This window comes from Carica papaya, chromosome 6 (genome assembly GCF_054855325.1).
Source record: "Carica papaya isolate Zhongbai chromosome 6, ASM5485532v1, whole genome shotgun sequence".
In the NCBI taxonomy this organism is placed as follows: Eukaryota; Viridiplantae; Streptophyta; class Magnoliopsida; order Brassicales; family Caricaceae; genus Carica; species Carica papaya.
The window spans coordinates 36,995,345-37,011,765 of NC_142314.1; the positions used below are offsets into that span (position 1 = coordinate 36,995,345).

Sequence of the window (16,421 nt, forward strand, 5' to 3'; positions counted from 1 at the left end):
CGTTCCAGAGTCCTTTAGCAACATTTATAAATGTATCAATAGAGTTATTAGTGAGGTATTCAAAGAGGAATTTGCAAGTAAAGATACTGGAAGATTTCAAGTTCTACAATCTTTTGTCAGGCAGGGAGGAAATGGTAATAGGTGCCAATAAATCTAATAAGGACAATATGTCTAGAGTCTCCCTATTTAAAAGATTTTGATTGACATAAGTAGAAATTCCAAAATGTCCTTCAGTCCATTATTGTTGTGAAATGGGATAAATGAGCATGATACCTAGAAAAAAGATTGTATAACCTGGGGAATTGAGAGGTAATGATTGGTTACTAACAATCGGTTTTCTCAAAATCTCAATGTAGAGCCATCTCCAACTTGTATGCAGATATGGGGAAGGAACATAGGGTAGCTTGGGAGATGGCGTTCCAGGGACTTCGATGAGAGAAATACCTTCATGCATTGACATCCCAACCATATTTCTTACTCTTGTGGATGCTTTTGGTCACTTTATGCCACAAGGAGTCTAGTTCCCTGGGTAAGCACTAGATCCATTTAGTCAATATAGATACATTTTTTAATATTGGATTCTCAATCCCCAAACCTCATAAACTCTTAGATTTACTGCATATCTTCTAACTCACTATGGGGTCCTTATAATCCTCCCCAACTCCCAACCAAAGGAACCTTTTCATATACCCTCAATCTTTTGCTACTCCAAGAAATAGGGGTAAGTAATAGAGTGAATGCTAGAAAGACACGATTGGATCAATGTGGCCTTACCCCCTAGAGTGAATAGACCTCTCTTTTAACTCTCTAACCATTTAGTTATTTTGTTCTCTACCCTCTCCAAAAGAGTCTACTACATGGATTACCACCCAAGAGGACCCTTATGTAGACAACAAGTGGCTTCAACTTACTGCAACCCATCATTGTCTCTAACTTTTCTGTCATGTTTTCTTCCAAATTGATCCCAATTAGCTCCTCTATCTTTAATCTTGAGATAACTTCAAAAACCTAAATAAGCATTAGGACTCGGGAGACGAATTGCTTGTTATGTTGTAAGAATAGGATTGTCAAGGTTTGTGGGGGCCAAATGGACCAATAGGGTTTGTATACCAGAAAGAAGAGGATGTTTGGGATGGAGAGATGGCGACTATGTTGGTAGGGTTATAGAATTGAAGTGATAGGGAGGAGCTACCTTTCACCAAGCCAAAAATAGCCAAAAGAAACAAACATCATCAAGAGTCGAGAATTAAGATGATAACTCGATGGTGGTGTTGAAATTGTGCAGAGAGAAGGCTCAAAACAGAGGGCACCAATCTTCATCATGTGTCCTATCCGCGACAGAGTAGCAGTAAAAATCGACACTAATGAGCAATCAAATTCAATTTTTTAAAATGGAAAGGATCTTGCCTCATAGTATGCTCTGGCTGGAAATATGAGGAGGATATTTGTGGAGGACATGATTGAGATAATTAACAGATAAAATAATTGCTTATTTTAATCTCAGTTGACCTTTGTGGGAAAAGGATAATAAGGTGGGCCCCAAGGAATACTTTGAAAGAACAATATTAAGTAAATCAAATGGTGGTAGAGCTGAAAAAATTATGTAAACAAGGTGCAAAGACCAATAACCAATCAAATGGAGAGAAAATAAAAGAGGAAGAGAATCTCTTTATACAAAATCTCTTTATCATATCCTCCTTCGATGCCCGATCACTTACTGCCTTTGGACTTTGGTTTATAGTTTTTTGGGGTTGAACTGGATCATTGTTGGCATAGTGACGGATGAGTTGTGGGCTTGGAAAGACATTTAGACAAATAAGAAAGCTTTGAAGTTTATTCCTTTCATTATCTTTTTAGCAACTTGGAAGAAGAAAAACAAAAAGGCTATTGAAGAGATTGAATTTTCTTATGATAGATTTGAAGACTCATGATTCTAGGTTAAGTTATTTTATGAAAGAGCCAACCATTGCACTTTTGATGATCTTAGGGACTTTGTCGAAATGTTGTTGGAAATGCAAATAATTTTGTGTATGGTTGCACCTTCTTGATAATATACTTTTTTACTTCTTAAAGAAAGTAGAACCTATGTGGGAAGTACTTGAATGAGGGTCGCTTCTGCGACTATGCCTATGACATAGAGGCATGCCAAACTCATCAAAGTGACAATTTAAGAGATTTTGAGAAGAAAAACCTTTCCTCTCATGGAGGAGAATTGTCATTATATATACAAATATGCAAGTTAATTTTAAACTCCTTAATTAGCCAAACTATCAGCCCCTAAATTAGTTAAACTACCATATACAAATATGTTCTACAACTAGCATATCCTAATGTAAGGAAAGAAATAGAAAATAGCTATCAAAGCTGAACAAGATATAAAACTAGGTATAAAATTTACTAACTTTATAATTGTCAGATAATTCCTTTGACATCCAAGGCATAAAATTTGCTGGCCTTATAATTACCAGCTAATTCGTTTGACGTCACCCCTAAAATTGATATTGATAAATCTACAAGTATCAATTTGCTAATAATGAAATTATACTGTTGACATGTCATAGATTTGGGAAAAATATATGTTATCTGTAGAGTAGTAGATATATGTGGTAAGGTAATAACTTAACGGTCATATGCCTCCCGAATAGAATGACAGTCAACCTCTGTGTGCTTCGTCCTTGCGTGGTAGACAAGGTTGGCAGCAATTTGGATCGCACCAGTGTTGTCTATATGTAGTGGAGTAGCTTGAACTTGTGAGAAACTAAGCTTTGTAAGGAGATTATATTACCAAATAATCTCAGACCATATAACAAATATGCCTTGATACTCTACCTCAATGGAAGACTTGGAGATAGAGTCTTGTTTTTAACATTTCCAAGAGGTAAGAGTATCACCAAGAAACATACATATCTAGTAGTAGATGTTTTAGTATCTGAACACCTTGCTCAATCAGTATTATTGTAGACTTATATCTGGGGAGAAAAACTAGTAGGGAAGAATAACCCATTAATATGAGTGTCATTGATGTACTTGATAATTTAATGGACTGTCGATAGGCAGAGATACCGAGGAGCTTGCATAAACTTGTTGACGATCGGGATTTTCTGGCAGCGGTATGACACGATTCGAGTCAGTTAGGGTTTTTACGACGGTGCATGTAGTTCACGCACTTCTGCTGTGCGGTGGCATGTATGGCTTACGTATGCAGAAAATGGTTATCGGGTTCGAGGGGCAGTCCGGCGGTGAGGTTACGACTACGTCTGGGGTGGGTGGTGAGATGAGAGTTGATAAGTAGATACCAAGTTAGCTAATTGTGTTATTTTAGGGTTTGAAAAAAAAAATTGAAATTAGAATTTTAAAACAATTTTATTTTGTTATGATATTATATAGATTTTGTAGAAAATTTTTTATTTATATTTTCTCATACCACTTGTAATATTATAACCGACGTATTTTTACAGAATTCTTATATATGAATAAAGAAATTTACATTATTGCATGGATTTTAATTGATTTTACTAATTAATTATATCATTATAAGAAAGATTACGAAAATGATTATAAATAAAAAATATCTCAATTAATGAAGTAACGGAATATTTTAGTCAACAAATTGCCAGCCAATTCGTTTGATACAAAGTCCACATATAGAGGTCTTTTATAACTTAATTTCAACAAGTTTATGTAATCTTGTAACTTATTTATGAAAATCTCCTACTCTTGATTCGTAGTCGAAGACGAGGCTTGAATTGCTAGTTATTTAAGGCATCTTTGATAATCCTCCACAATTATGATTTGACAAAGGTTGACTAACTCGCCGAACTTATTATTATTGATGGGCAGTCCAATATAAATGATGTAGTATGATTTGTGATCGTCACGAGTAAAGTTAGGGTTGTCAAGTTTGACCTTCATGATCTATAATTGGCGATGAACTGCTAAGTTAAAATGAAACCTACTTGCCCTTATCCTCCTCTGCCAATCATTAATGAAGAAAAAAATTCTCACAACAATTCAACTAGCGCAGGGGATTTGCACTACCATGATAACGGGGATAATGCAATTTAGCAAAGTACATGATTGTGTGATGTTAACAAGAAAAGGAAAAACCCCCATGAGATTTTCTTTTCTAATCCCACAGGAAATCTTTCTTTTTAAGAGGGAGAATCGATCAAAAAAGGAAATTGATCCTAAATCGGAAGTTATCTTGAGAAATAGGAAAACTCCTTAAATGTCAAATCTTACGGAAAAGGAGAACACTATAGAAAAGAGGAAAATATATTGCCAAAATTTTTTTCTTTAAATCTCCGTAATTAATTAAGATATTCACTATTTAAAAAGAGAGATTATATCTATCATATTTTAGTTGTAATTTTTTTAATTTGGATAGTTTTTCTATTCTACTTTATATTTAATTTTCTATGTAATTTTTCTATTAAATTAGGATATTATTTTTCTTATTATTCATATGGCCTACACTATAAATAGGTCAATAATTCCTACATGTAATAATTCAAGTTTTAATTAATAATATTATAAAATTTTAGTTTTCAATTAGTGAGATTTACCTCAACCTTCTTGTTGAGTGGGAAATTGATGTCTATTTATTAAAGTAACTTGTGGCGTTTTCATCAATTTCCTTTTTGAATTAATTTTAACTTATCAAAATTTTTCTTGTGGCATTCTAATCAATTCAATTATCTTATTATCTTGGTTCTCACTCTTCTGTCGGATGTGGGTCAAGTAGAGAGGGTTTATTTAGAGATAAGTTTCTTCACACTAATATTATATATGGAGTTTTGCATTGCATGTTTTGATCTTAGGTTCCGTATCATTATTTGTGAGGTTTTTAATCACGTTAGTTGATTCTGGGTGCCGCATCAATACCTACACATGGTACTTCGATAAAATCATTTGACATTCATTCAAAAATTTGAAAATTCTTCAAAGACCCGAGGCTCGCCAAAGAGATGGGCATAGAGAGAGTCATAAAGGCATAGAGATTATGCATAAGGACGGGTATAGGTAGAAAATTATGACCTAAAAATGTATGTAGGACAGGTATGGATTTAATAATATATCACATTGCACCTGCCCCGCCCCGTCTTGTTATGTATATAACTGATAAAATTTTATTTTTATTTTTAATTTGATCAAATTTCAATTAATAAATTTTAGTGTTAGATATTTATAATGTTACTTTACATTTATTATTGAATAGATTATGTTAAATATTATTTTAAATTATATTTTGTTTTGATTAATATTCAAGATATTTTAATTAAATTTTGAATTTATTTATAATATTTTTTTAATTAAAAAATGAATAAATGAAGTAAATGATAGGAAGGAAGTTTTACCTGTGAGGCAAGTAGCGGGTAAATAATATTTTACCCACTTCAGGTATTGGACGGAAGTGAATTTATATTTTTCTTAATGGGCCGAGTATGGAGGTGGACAACCCCATCCGTACCTGCCCTGTGCTCATCTTTAGTTCTCCAACAAGTCTCAGCCATAGGTTGACAAGGCAAGCCTCACACAAAACCATAACAATATGGTATCAGAGCACAAAATTATAGAGGATTCTTAGTCTTTTCAGCAAAAAAATGACACTTTTCTCAAGATATACCAGGAAGATTGCAAACAACAAGTCGTGTAAATCAAGGCTATCTCTCAAGAAATCTTAGGCTCGTGATTGAAGGGTTTTGCAACATTCTAAGTTAGTCGTTATTGGCGCCATGGGATAAGCAACCTCAGCATCCCCACAAGCAATTTGAAAAGCTAAGCACAATGATCCCGAACTCAAGATCAAAACATGCAATCCAAAATCTCACACATAACATTAGCATGCATAAGCTTATCCTTAAATAAACCTTTCCTACTTGACCTGCACCAACAGGGGAGTAAAAAACAAAATAATAGGGATAATCGAATTGATTAGAACGCCACAAGAAAAATTTTAATAAGTTAAAATCAATTCAAAACAAATATTGATGAAAACGGCACAAGTTATCTTGATAAGTAGACATCAATTCTTTACTCAACAAGAAGGTTGAAGTAAATCTCAGTAGTTGAAAACTAAAATTTTATAATTTTATTAATTGAAATTTGAATTATTATAAATAGGAATTACTTACTTATTTATAGTAGATCATGTGAATAATAAAGAAAATAATATCTTAATTTAATGGAGAAATTACATAAGAAATTAAATATACAATAAAATAGAAAAACTATCAAAATTAAGAGAAATATTACTAAAATAGGATAGATATGATCTCCTTTTTTAAATAGAGAAGATTTTAATTCATTATGGAGATTTAGGGAAAGAAATTATGGCAAAATATTTTTCTCTTTTCTCAAGTGTTTTCATTTTCTGTAAGATTTGACATTTAAGAAGTTTTCCTATTTCTCAATATAGTTTCCGATTTAGGATCAATTTTCTTTCTTGGCAAATTCTCCCTCTTAAAAAGAAAGATTTCCCATGGGATTAGGAAAGAAAATCTCATGGGGGTTTTCCCTTTCCTTGCTCACATTAGGTAGGCCTTCATCCTATTTAGGCTTAAAGGCTAAAATAGTAAAATTTCCCATGTAAAAAGAAAATGAATAAACAAATGAAAGATGAATCATTCATGAGGGAAATTCCTTTTAACATTTAACTAATTAGGTGATGCATAACCAATAAATGGAAAATAACGTTTTAATCTTGATTCCTAATAAATTTTTTCTAAATTTTTATGCTCAAGTTCTATTTGTCCCACATCATTAGGATCATAGAGAGAACAGGAATCAGGACTGGACCTGATTCTTTTCCTATTTTGCTAAAAGTTGCCTTACTATTGTTCCTAGAGAGAATAGGAATCAGTAGCCAGATTTTGTTTTTCCTATTTTGCTGAAAACTTCCCCTGCTCTTGTTTTATCCTTGCCATGCGTTCCTTTCAGATAAACCAAATTGGTAAACTGGTCTTTGTTGGCAGTCGTAACAACAATGCTAGGTCTGTGATATGCTCTGAAGACTTATGGGAATATTTGGGAAATCCTGTACAGGGACTGTAGAAAAACATTTCTCTGATAGTCCTAATAGTTTATCAAGATTTTGTTGCTGTACATCAGTACTTATCTGATTGTCAAATTTTTTTTCTTTTTCTCTTTATAGCACTGAACTGGCCAAGGCTCACCAAACTGTTAACCTTCTGTCTGAGGTTTTGAAGGCTGTTAATTTGAAACAATTTACTGAAGTTGATCCTGAGGTGAGTCTTTGGAACATGTTCATCTGACATCACCAAGGCTGTTATCCTGGTTCAGGTCTTCCCTGTAGGGGATAGCATGCAATCAAGTAATATTTTGCTTTCAGAATTTGGAAAATGCTTATTTGTTAATCGTTTTTCTTTTTTTTTTCGTGCAGATTTTTGAAGCTCAAAATAAGGTTGCGGAGACCACAAAGAATGGTGCCCTTTACAATATTCTTCTTCTTGGTCCTGAGAGTATTGATGAAGCAATGTCAAAATATCCTGAGGTTGCAGACTTCCTAATGTCTCTGTCCTTTTTAATTTCATTTCTTGTCTTATAAACATTCTTCTGGTATTATTATTCTCTTCCTTTTTTCTTAATTGAAGATCCAAGCAGCTGTTTTTGCCCTTCGTAACGTCCGAGGTCTTCCATGGCCCAAGGATCACAAGAAGAAAAAAGATGAGGATATTCTAGATTGGATTCAGCAAACATTTGGGTTCCGGGTATTGTTATTTAAACAAAATTGCATTTCTCTATGTAGCTTCGGTCTTCAACAATGATACTTGCACCAATATGGTCCCATTGCAACATTTCCTTTTCTGATACATCTTACTAAATTTGATTTCTCAGAAGTATAACGTGGAAAACCAAAGGGGGCATCTGATTTTATTACTTGCAAAAATAAACAAGGTGCATAAACAGAATCCTGATCAACAACCCAAGGTTTGTTCTTTTACGGCATACTTATTCATATGCTACACTGAAGGAGTAAATATCTTAAATTACCGGCTAATGCTAACTGGTATGGATCATACCACTCTAACAACAAAATACTATATCACGAAACATGCATCTTGAATCTACAATGAAACTGGGATGTTTTTGTCCTTTGCACATAGTCCTTAGATACATATTTCTCTCTCTCTATCCATGAGGAGCAGTCTGTGCCTACACTTCTTATTTTTATTTGTTCTATTTTGGAGGATGTCTTATTCTCTGGTTCTGTAATTTTTTTCTCCTACTTTAATAAAGTTTCTTTCTCTATTGAAAAAGAAAATAAAATGCGATAGGTGCAAATATCTTGAACTGGCCAAAAACGCAGTCAAAATTGGTGAAATCATAATTGATATTGAAACTAATTTTCTCAAGTTTAAATTTCTAGATTTGCACTGAAAACATAATTCTTATTTTATTCATGCTAATTAGTTATTTAATTTAAAAAAAAAAAAAGAATTTAAAATCTTTAATTAAAACTAACAAACTTTACTTCAAACTCCTAGCCCCTTATTCTCATTCAGTCTCTCTAGTCTCTTATTCTGACATCTCACATGTACAATTTATGAATAAATTGGCTCTTTAATTCACAATATGATAGCGTGGCAGAAGATGTATATGGGATACAATACAAAAACTAATTTTATAGGAATAGAAATAAATAAAGGCATGTATGGATTAAATATGTTAATGTTTATCTCTTTATCATCCCCTCCAAAAAAAGCTATGCAGGGTATTATCGATGCAGAATGGATTAAGTTTAGATTTCTAAATAGATTAGAATTGTAATTCTTTAAATACAAAACTGTTGTACTATTTAGAAGCTTCTTATCTTCCCTCTAGTAACATTTAAGATTTTATTGTTATTATTTTTTATATTTGGCTTTCCTATTCTTAATAGTATTTGTATTTTTTAGTTTAATAATATTAGAAAAGGTTACTTGGGAAGAATTACAAATATCTCTGATCACTTTCCTACCTATCTTGCCTCTGGCATGTAATGGGAAAGGATATTATAGAACGATTTGAAGAGTCGTATGAGACAAGGACTTTTGTGAAATCTTTAAACTCTTCTTTCTTGGTACTAATTCTTAAAGTGGAAGGAGTTAGTATTAAGTATTTTCTTCCTTTCAACATAATCGAGAGTGTTTTCAAGATCATTTAAAACGTGTTAGCTAGAAGAATGGTTGAGGCGATGGATAAGTTGGTGGGTGCAATATGCTTTTGTGGAAGGAAGACAAATTATGGATACAGTTCTGGTGGCCAATAAGATTGTGTATGATATAATTTTTTGGAATAGAAAAAGGATACTATGTAAACTTCTTATGGAAAAAGCCTATGATCATGCTCATTGATGCTCCATTTAATATATGTTGAAGAGATTGGTCATTGGATATAAATGCTGTAAGTGGATAAATTTCTGCATCACCACAACTTCTTTTGCTGTCATGGTGAATAGGGGTTTATCTTCTTTTTTAGGGCATCCAGAGGTCTAAAATGTGATCTATTATCTCTTTTACTATTTATAGTTGCATGGGAGCTTCAAATAAATTGTTATTAAGGGCTAGAAAGTTGGGTTTATGTAAAGGACTCAAGATGGATGAAGGTGAGCATTCTGAGGAAGTAATCCACGTATTTTTTGCAAACGATACCTTAATGTTTTGTGAACTAGAGAAGGTGCATTATTAAACCTCATATGTCTTTTATTGTGCTTCTAGGCGGTTTCTGCCTCTAATATTAATTTAGGAAATCAAAATTGGTGGCATTGGGAGATGGGAGCAATGGTAGAGGAGGTTTTGTTCACTGAAGATTTGACTCGTAGAGAATCCTTAAAATTTGAATTAGCTACCAGAATATAAATGGAGGACGCTTCATGGAGGCAAAAATCAAGAGCCCGGTTGATCAAGGAGGGGAACTGGAACACACGTTATTTTCATTGCATGGCCAATCTTCATAGAAGAAATAATTATGTGGAAATGGAAATTGATGACAGGTTGTGGAAAAGAACGAGAAATTGAGAAAGAAGATTAGAAATTAGTTCGACAAGTTATACCAAGATGATTCAACTTGGAGGCCTAAGCTGAACGATATCAATTTTAGGACTTTGGATGGGTCTAGTCGATTAGCTTTGGAAGAAGAGTTTTCAGAAGAAAAGGTTTTTGAAAGTCTTGCATTATGCAAATGGGACAAGGCTTCATGGAATTTTAACATTTCATTGAGGTATTCTTGAGCTTCATTTCTCTTCAATTTTTCCTACAAGAAAGCTGTGGCTATTCTTTCATAATAGCCACAAGAAGTTATTGAAGTTATCCTTGAGGAATCATTTGCTACTTCTCCTAATACCAAATACTCATTGTTATCTAGTTAAAGGGCATGAACCTCCAGATTGTGATACTTGGATTTCTTGACCAATTTCATGAACCTAATCCAAATTTCTTTGAATGACATCAATATTCTACTTACCCAAGTTAGGCTCTTTACAAACGAGGGAGAATGATGAAAACCAAAAATGGAAAAAGAAATGCTTTGGAAATTTTTATATTAAATATAACAATAATATTTGAAGTTGTATTTTCCTAAATATTTTCTTTTCAGTTCTTTCTAAATTCAGAAAATATTTAAAAAATAATGATCAATAATGTTTGGAAAAAACTTTTATTTCCAAAAAAAATGTTTGGGAAAAACTATAAAATACAAAACTCATAATTTGAAGATTATGTTGATTAATGGAATCATTGTTCTTGTTATTGCAAGTTGTAAAAGGTTAATTGTGTACCTTACTGATTTTTCCCCTTTAAGTTGAAACCGAAAAGTTTTTACAAGGTTCATCTTTTCTTTCTTTTTTTAATTGTGACTTCCTTTTGTGTACTCCTTTTTCAGTTGGATGATCGTGTACTAACCACGTTGATGAAGAAAGTTCTACGCAATTACAAAAATTGGTGCAAGGGACTGGGTCGGAAATCTAGTCTTTGGTTAGAGTCTACTTTTTTTTGAACTAGACTCCTTTGTGATGAATGAATGCCAACATTTCCAATTTAGCATTCTTATGTAACATTTTTTGAAGGAACTGAACGTAATCTAATTTTTAAAAGATATTTTTGTACACAAGAAATGGGTAATTTTGAATTTGATGAATAAGAGTCTAAAATGAGAATCAAGAACCATTTTAAAGAAAAGGAGATTAAATTCCAACACTTTCTTTTCATTAAATATTTTAATTCTTCGTAATGTCTACAATTTGCAGGTTGCCAACCATTCAGCAGGAAGTTCAACAGCGTAAATTACTGTACTTAAGTCTATTTTTTTTAATATGGGGTGAAGCTTCAGACCTGATATTCATGCCAGAGTTCCTTTGTTATGTGTTTCATCATGTAAGTTTCGAGATTGTTTAATCTTCTTATAGTTGCTTTTGGTTGTATTTGATGTTTGTGTTGATATTAAGTATCTATAAATGTGTAGTTTTGACCTTGCCTTGCTCTTTCCATTATTCTGAGAGATTCTTGCTTTGGGGCATGACTGTGTAAAGGAAATGCGTGACTCAAAACCTATTTCTAGGTCCAGTCCGTGAGGATGCAATTCCTGGTAGGATGGGATGTTATTTTGATATTTAAAATCATGATCAGAATGGGTTTACCAGTTATGGATTTTAATTTTCACCTAAGTAACTGTTGATACTGGTTGATAAAGAACACAACTCGCATGTCAGATTCAAGGTGATGGTTCCAATGCCTGTAATCCTTTAGCATGCCCAACATTCTAAGCTTAAACTTCCATTCGAAATGGATTCTTTTGTGGATCATCTTAAAATTTTGTTTTTCTTTGTTACATCGGACCTGATATTCATGCTAGAGGTTCCTTTGTTGGGTATTATCATCTAAGTTTAGAGATTGTTTAATCTCTTTATAGTTGTTTATGGCTGTAGTTGATGTTTAACTGTTGATATTAGGTTCTATAAACTTGTAGGTTCGACCTTGCCCCTTTCCCCTTTCATTGTTTTGAGAAATTCGCAATTTGGGGTATGAATCTGTATAATGAAAGGCATGATCTAAGACCTATTTCTAGGTCCAATCTATGAGAACCAATGTGCCTGGGAGGAATGAATGTTATTTTGATATTTAATGTGAGATTGGAATGTTTTCAGCTGTTACTGATGTTAGTTTTAACTAAAGTAACTGCTGATATTGGTTGATGAAGAACAAAATTGGAATACCATATTCAAGGTGATGGTGCCAATGCCTGTAGTCATGTAGCATGTCCAAGTTTTTAATCTTTCCGTTGCAGGTCATTTAAAACTTGTTCTTCTTTCTGTCGCTTCAGATCTGACATTCATGCCAAAGTTCCTCCTTCTTTTTTTTTTTCTTAGATGAAAAGTGTGAAAAGTATATTAAGAGAAGGCATCAAGGGGGTACTGCTTATTTACAAAAAAATTACAAGTAGTTAATGAATATATCTATAATGACCCCAAAATTCTCAAAACTATATAAGTTCTATTACAAAATCATGAAATAAAATAGTGTAACCATCTTTCTTACCTTCAAAAATCTTATTGTTTCTCTCTTTCCAAGTAATTCACATGATGGACAAGGGATGAAACGAGGCATACCCTTGTCCTTACACGACCCTTCCAAAGCCAACAATTCTTTTCTACCTATTTTTTGTCCTCTTTCCTGCGCTACCTAGTCTGTAAACCTTCCAACTTACTACTCATGAATACTTTGAAGACCCATATCTATCACTTACTCCACCTAGACCTCTCCTGTGTGCTAAATTCCCAATCTTTGGTACCATATGTTTTTTCCTCCGTGCATAAGTCTTGGGTGATGCCACCACCCTCAACTCCTTCCACTGTCAATCAAGATTGATTTTATGGCAATGCTCTGCCAAGTCACAGGTTGATTTCATATTCATGTTTGTGATATGGAATGGATAAAATACCTTTGCTTGATGATGTCATATCATTATCATTCCTTGTCCATCGAACTTTTTCATTGCTTCCAAGGGCTTGAGACAAGGAGATCCCTTTCTCCTTTGATTTTCATCATAGTTATGGAATGTTTACATAAATTATTGGAAAATGTTAAAGAATTGCAGCTATTCAAAGGTATCACTATTGGCCAACAAGAGAATTAAATGGAGATTACCCATCTATTTTTTGCTGATAACACACTCATTTTTTGTCAACGTGATATTCGCTCCTTAATCTTCCGGCAATGTGTCTTACTCTGCTTCCAGGCAGTATTAGGATTGAAAGTAAACCTACACATATGAGTTAGTGGTTTTGGGCATCTCCTCGGGTGATATACTTGCCCCTTTTTTAGGCTGTAAGTAATCTCATATCCCCATTACTTATTTTGGTGCTCCTCTTGGTGCTAAATTCAAAGATAAAAGTTGTTGGGATCCGATAATTGACATGTTTCACAACTGTCTTGTAAACTGGAAAAGGAGGTTCTTATCCAAGAGATGCAGACTTACATTCATCAAAAGTACACTCTCAAATCTTCCCATCTATTTGTTATATGTACTTAAATATTTCAAGCAGTGTTGCCAACAAATTAGAGGCCATACAATGCAATTTCCTTTGAGGTGATGGTGACAACAACAACAAAAAACTTCATCTTGTGAATTGGAAAGCAATCAAGAAACCATTCAAAGAAGGTGGTCTAGGTCTGAGATCAATTGACAAACTGAATAAAGCTCTACTTGGAAAATGGATATGGAGATTATGGAATGACAACAACAGCCTTTGGAAATTAATCATTATGAGTAAATGGTTCAATGGTGACTGCAATGATAACTCTAAAATAAAAAACAGCACTTATGGTTCTAGCCTATGGAGAGATATTTGGAATCTAAACAACTTTGTTCTTCATAATTCTAGGTAGGGCATCAGCAATGGTACCAAAATTCGTTTCTGGAAAGGTATTTGGCATGACAGAGAAGCATTCCAATCAAGATTTTCAATTATTTATGCGATTGTTAGATACAAAGATATTTTAGTAAAAGATGTTGTCGAACTGAACCAATAGCAAGTGATAGTGTCTAGAAACTTGTGAGATTGGAAAATTGAGGAATATAAACATTTGCTCTAAACTCTGTTTCACATCCACCTAACTAGCAGTAATGACAAACTCATTTGATAAGACACCAAATCTGGTAATTTCTCAATTAAGTCCCTATATAAGACTTTGGTCGGCAATATTTCACAAGAACAGACAAAATTTATAGTTAATATTATTTGAAATCGGGTGCTGCTCCAAGAATTTTCTTTTTTGCATGGGAAGCAACAAAGAGCTGCATTTTTACACTAGATAATTTAATGAAAAGAGGCTTTACAATTGTCAATAGATGGTTTCTCTGTAAAAACAGTACTGAAACGTGTAATCATCTACTCTTGGGATTTGTGGTCTCTAATAGCCTCTGATCTACTATTCTTGGACTCATGGGACTATCTTGGGTCAAGCATAAATCAATTTTGGATGAGCTACTTGCGTGGGAAGGATTGAGCTGTCACAAGAAAACTTTTAGACTCGTCCCTTTCACTATATTTTGGGTCATTTGGAAGGAAAGAAACAATTGTGCTTTTGAGGGAAAAGAAGTCGACTTCAGAATCATAACTGACAACTAGTTCCATTATTTCGGGTCTACTATTTTAGAACATAATATCTAATGCTTTGATGATCTCAGCTTTATAGTCGATTGTTTAATCGATTTGTAACTTTTTTATAAATGGGTGGTGCCTCCCTGTTACTTTTACTTCAATACAACTTCACACTTTATTTCAAAAAAAATATATATCATTATCATTCCTTGTCAACAGGCAATAAGAGTGAGTTAGGAAAAATATGTAGGTTAGAATGGTTACCAGAATACCCACAGTTTATTGCCTTGGTGTTTGGGTTGCCATATCCATGTTTGTGATATGGAACAGGTAGAATGCCTTTGCCTGATGATGTCATATCATCATCGGTCCTAGTCAACATAGAATAAGAGTGAGTTAGGAGAAGTATGTAGGTTAGGATGGTTACCAGAAGAACCACAGTTTATTGCCTTAGTGTTTGGGTTGCACACTGTTTCCTTCTCTGGTATTGTGCATTTATTTGGATTGCCATGCAGCTCTAACCCATCACTTTCTTGATGTTCTTCATCTTTGCCCTTACCTTGTCCAATTTCTGCTATTTTACCCACAAACATAAGTGAGCCTTCTCTTGGCCAAGCTGTTCCTCATATTCTTTTTCTTCCTCTGCAATTGACATTTCATAAGAAGATTCTATAGTTCTGTTTCAAATCTTGCACTAGCTCCTCTGCTGTTACCAGCTCCTTTTTCCTTCCATTTTTGTTATCACAATGTTTGCATAATTGTTTTAGATCAAGGATTTGTCCATTCACCTAATCTGAAAATGTGTGCAAAATCTGACTTTCCACCTCAGGCTTTCCTCTATTTTGCCGTACTACAGGAAGGGAAGAGTTATGGTTCTATTCTGCCTGCAGGGAGATTGTTTTCTCTGGCTACGACACCGCAAGGGAGGAGGGAGGGTGGACAACAAAGACGAACTTCAGTCTCCTCTGTCCAGTGGCACCACTACTTCATCTTTGATCAATTTTGGTTTAGAAGCCGGCTCAGAATTTTTGGCAGGGCAGGGTCGGTTTGCCGGTTTGGGTCTCCAAACCCCAGCTTGTTGTGGTTTCAGCCCGATATGGCATTAGGGATCCTAAGCACCAAAATAAATTATTAATACTCATTATTATTGTTATTATTATTATTATTATTATTATTATTGCTGTGATTCAGAATTAATTTTTTTCTAGTTTTAGGTATTTGAGTGTCTTTTTATGTGTTTATGGAGTTTTTTTATATGTTTATATATGGGCAATATGTATGGAATAAATTCAGTTAAGTAGTTGTTAAAGTTGACCAAGTCTAGGAAGATAAGATTAGGCAGTCGTAGCAGTTATTCATAAGCAGTATAACAGTTTATGTAGACTGTTTTTAGCAGTTTTTAGAGAGTTTTAGCAGTGCTGTTTCTACCAAGAATAGAAATTGTTCCTTAATTTCTGTTCTATAAATCCCTAGTTCTAATCTAAGAAAATAATGAAAGGAAATTATTAAAAAATGTTTGATGCTTATTTACTCAAGAGATTGTAGAGTTCTCTCTTAACGAGTCCATAAGTGTAGGAAAACTCAAAAGTATTTAAATATTTCTATAGACTTTCATGTAATCGTCCCATAACTAGTTCTATTAGTAGGAACTAAAACATCTGGATTGGGCCTTATAATTTGCTGAAGGCTGCGGGTTATGTAGGATGGGCTCAATTTTGTTGTTAAGCCTGAAGAAAACTGCTTTTTTTCCCTTCACAGTTCAGTCGAGAGGTTGCTGCCTCCTGAGAGCTTCTCTAGGTTATATTTAGCTGAGTCAATTTGT

The 16,421-nt window shown here is 33.8% G+C and overlaps 1 protein-coding gene across 8 annotated transcripts in view; it reads left to right on the forward strand.

The window, feature by feature from the left end:
* The window catches only part of LOC110825073 (callose synthase 3-like), a 35,719-nt gene that overhangs the window by 11,661 nt on the left and 7,637 nt on the right, over positions 1-16,421 (forward strand). For 7 of the 8 annotated variants that reach the window (XM_088206537.1, XM_088206532.1, XM_088206536.1 and 4 more), the window contains 6 exons: positions 7,154-7,247; positions 7,403-7,513; positions 7,614-7,730; positions 7,858-7,950; positions 10,882-10,973; positions 11,246-11,372. In XM_088206537.1, coding sequence (XP_088062663.1) covers positions 7,154-7,247; positions 7,403-7,513; positions 7,614-7,730; positions 7,858-7,950; positions 10,882-10,973; positions 11,246-11,372 — 634 coding nt within the window. Of the gene's footprint in view, positions 1-6,767; positions 6,993-7,153; positions 7,248-7,402; positions 7,514-7,613; positions 7,731-7,857; positions 7,951-10,881; positions 10,974-11,245; positions 11,373-16,421 lie in introns of those variants that run through there. The other variant, XM_088206539.1, reaches the window with a different exon arrangement.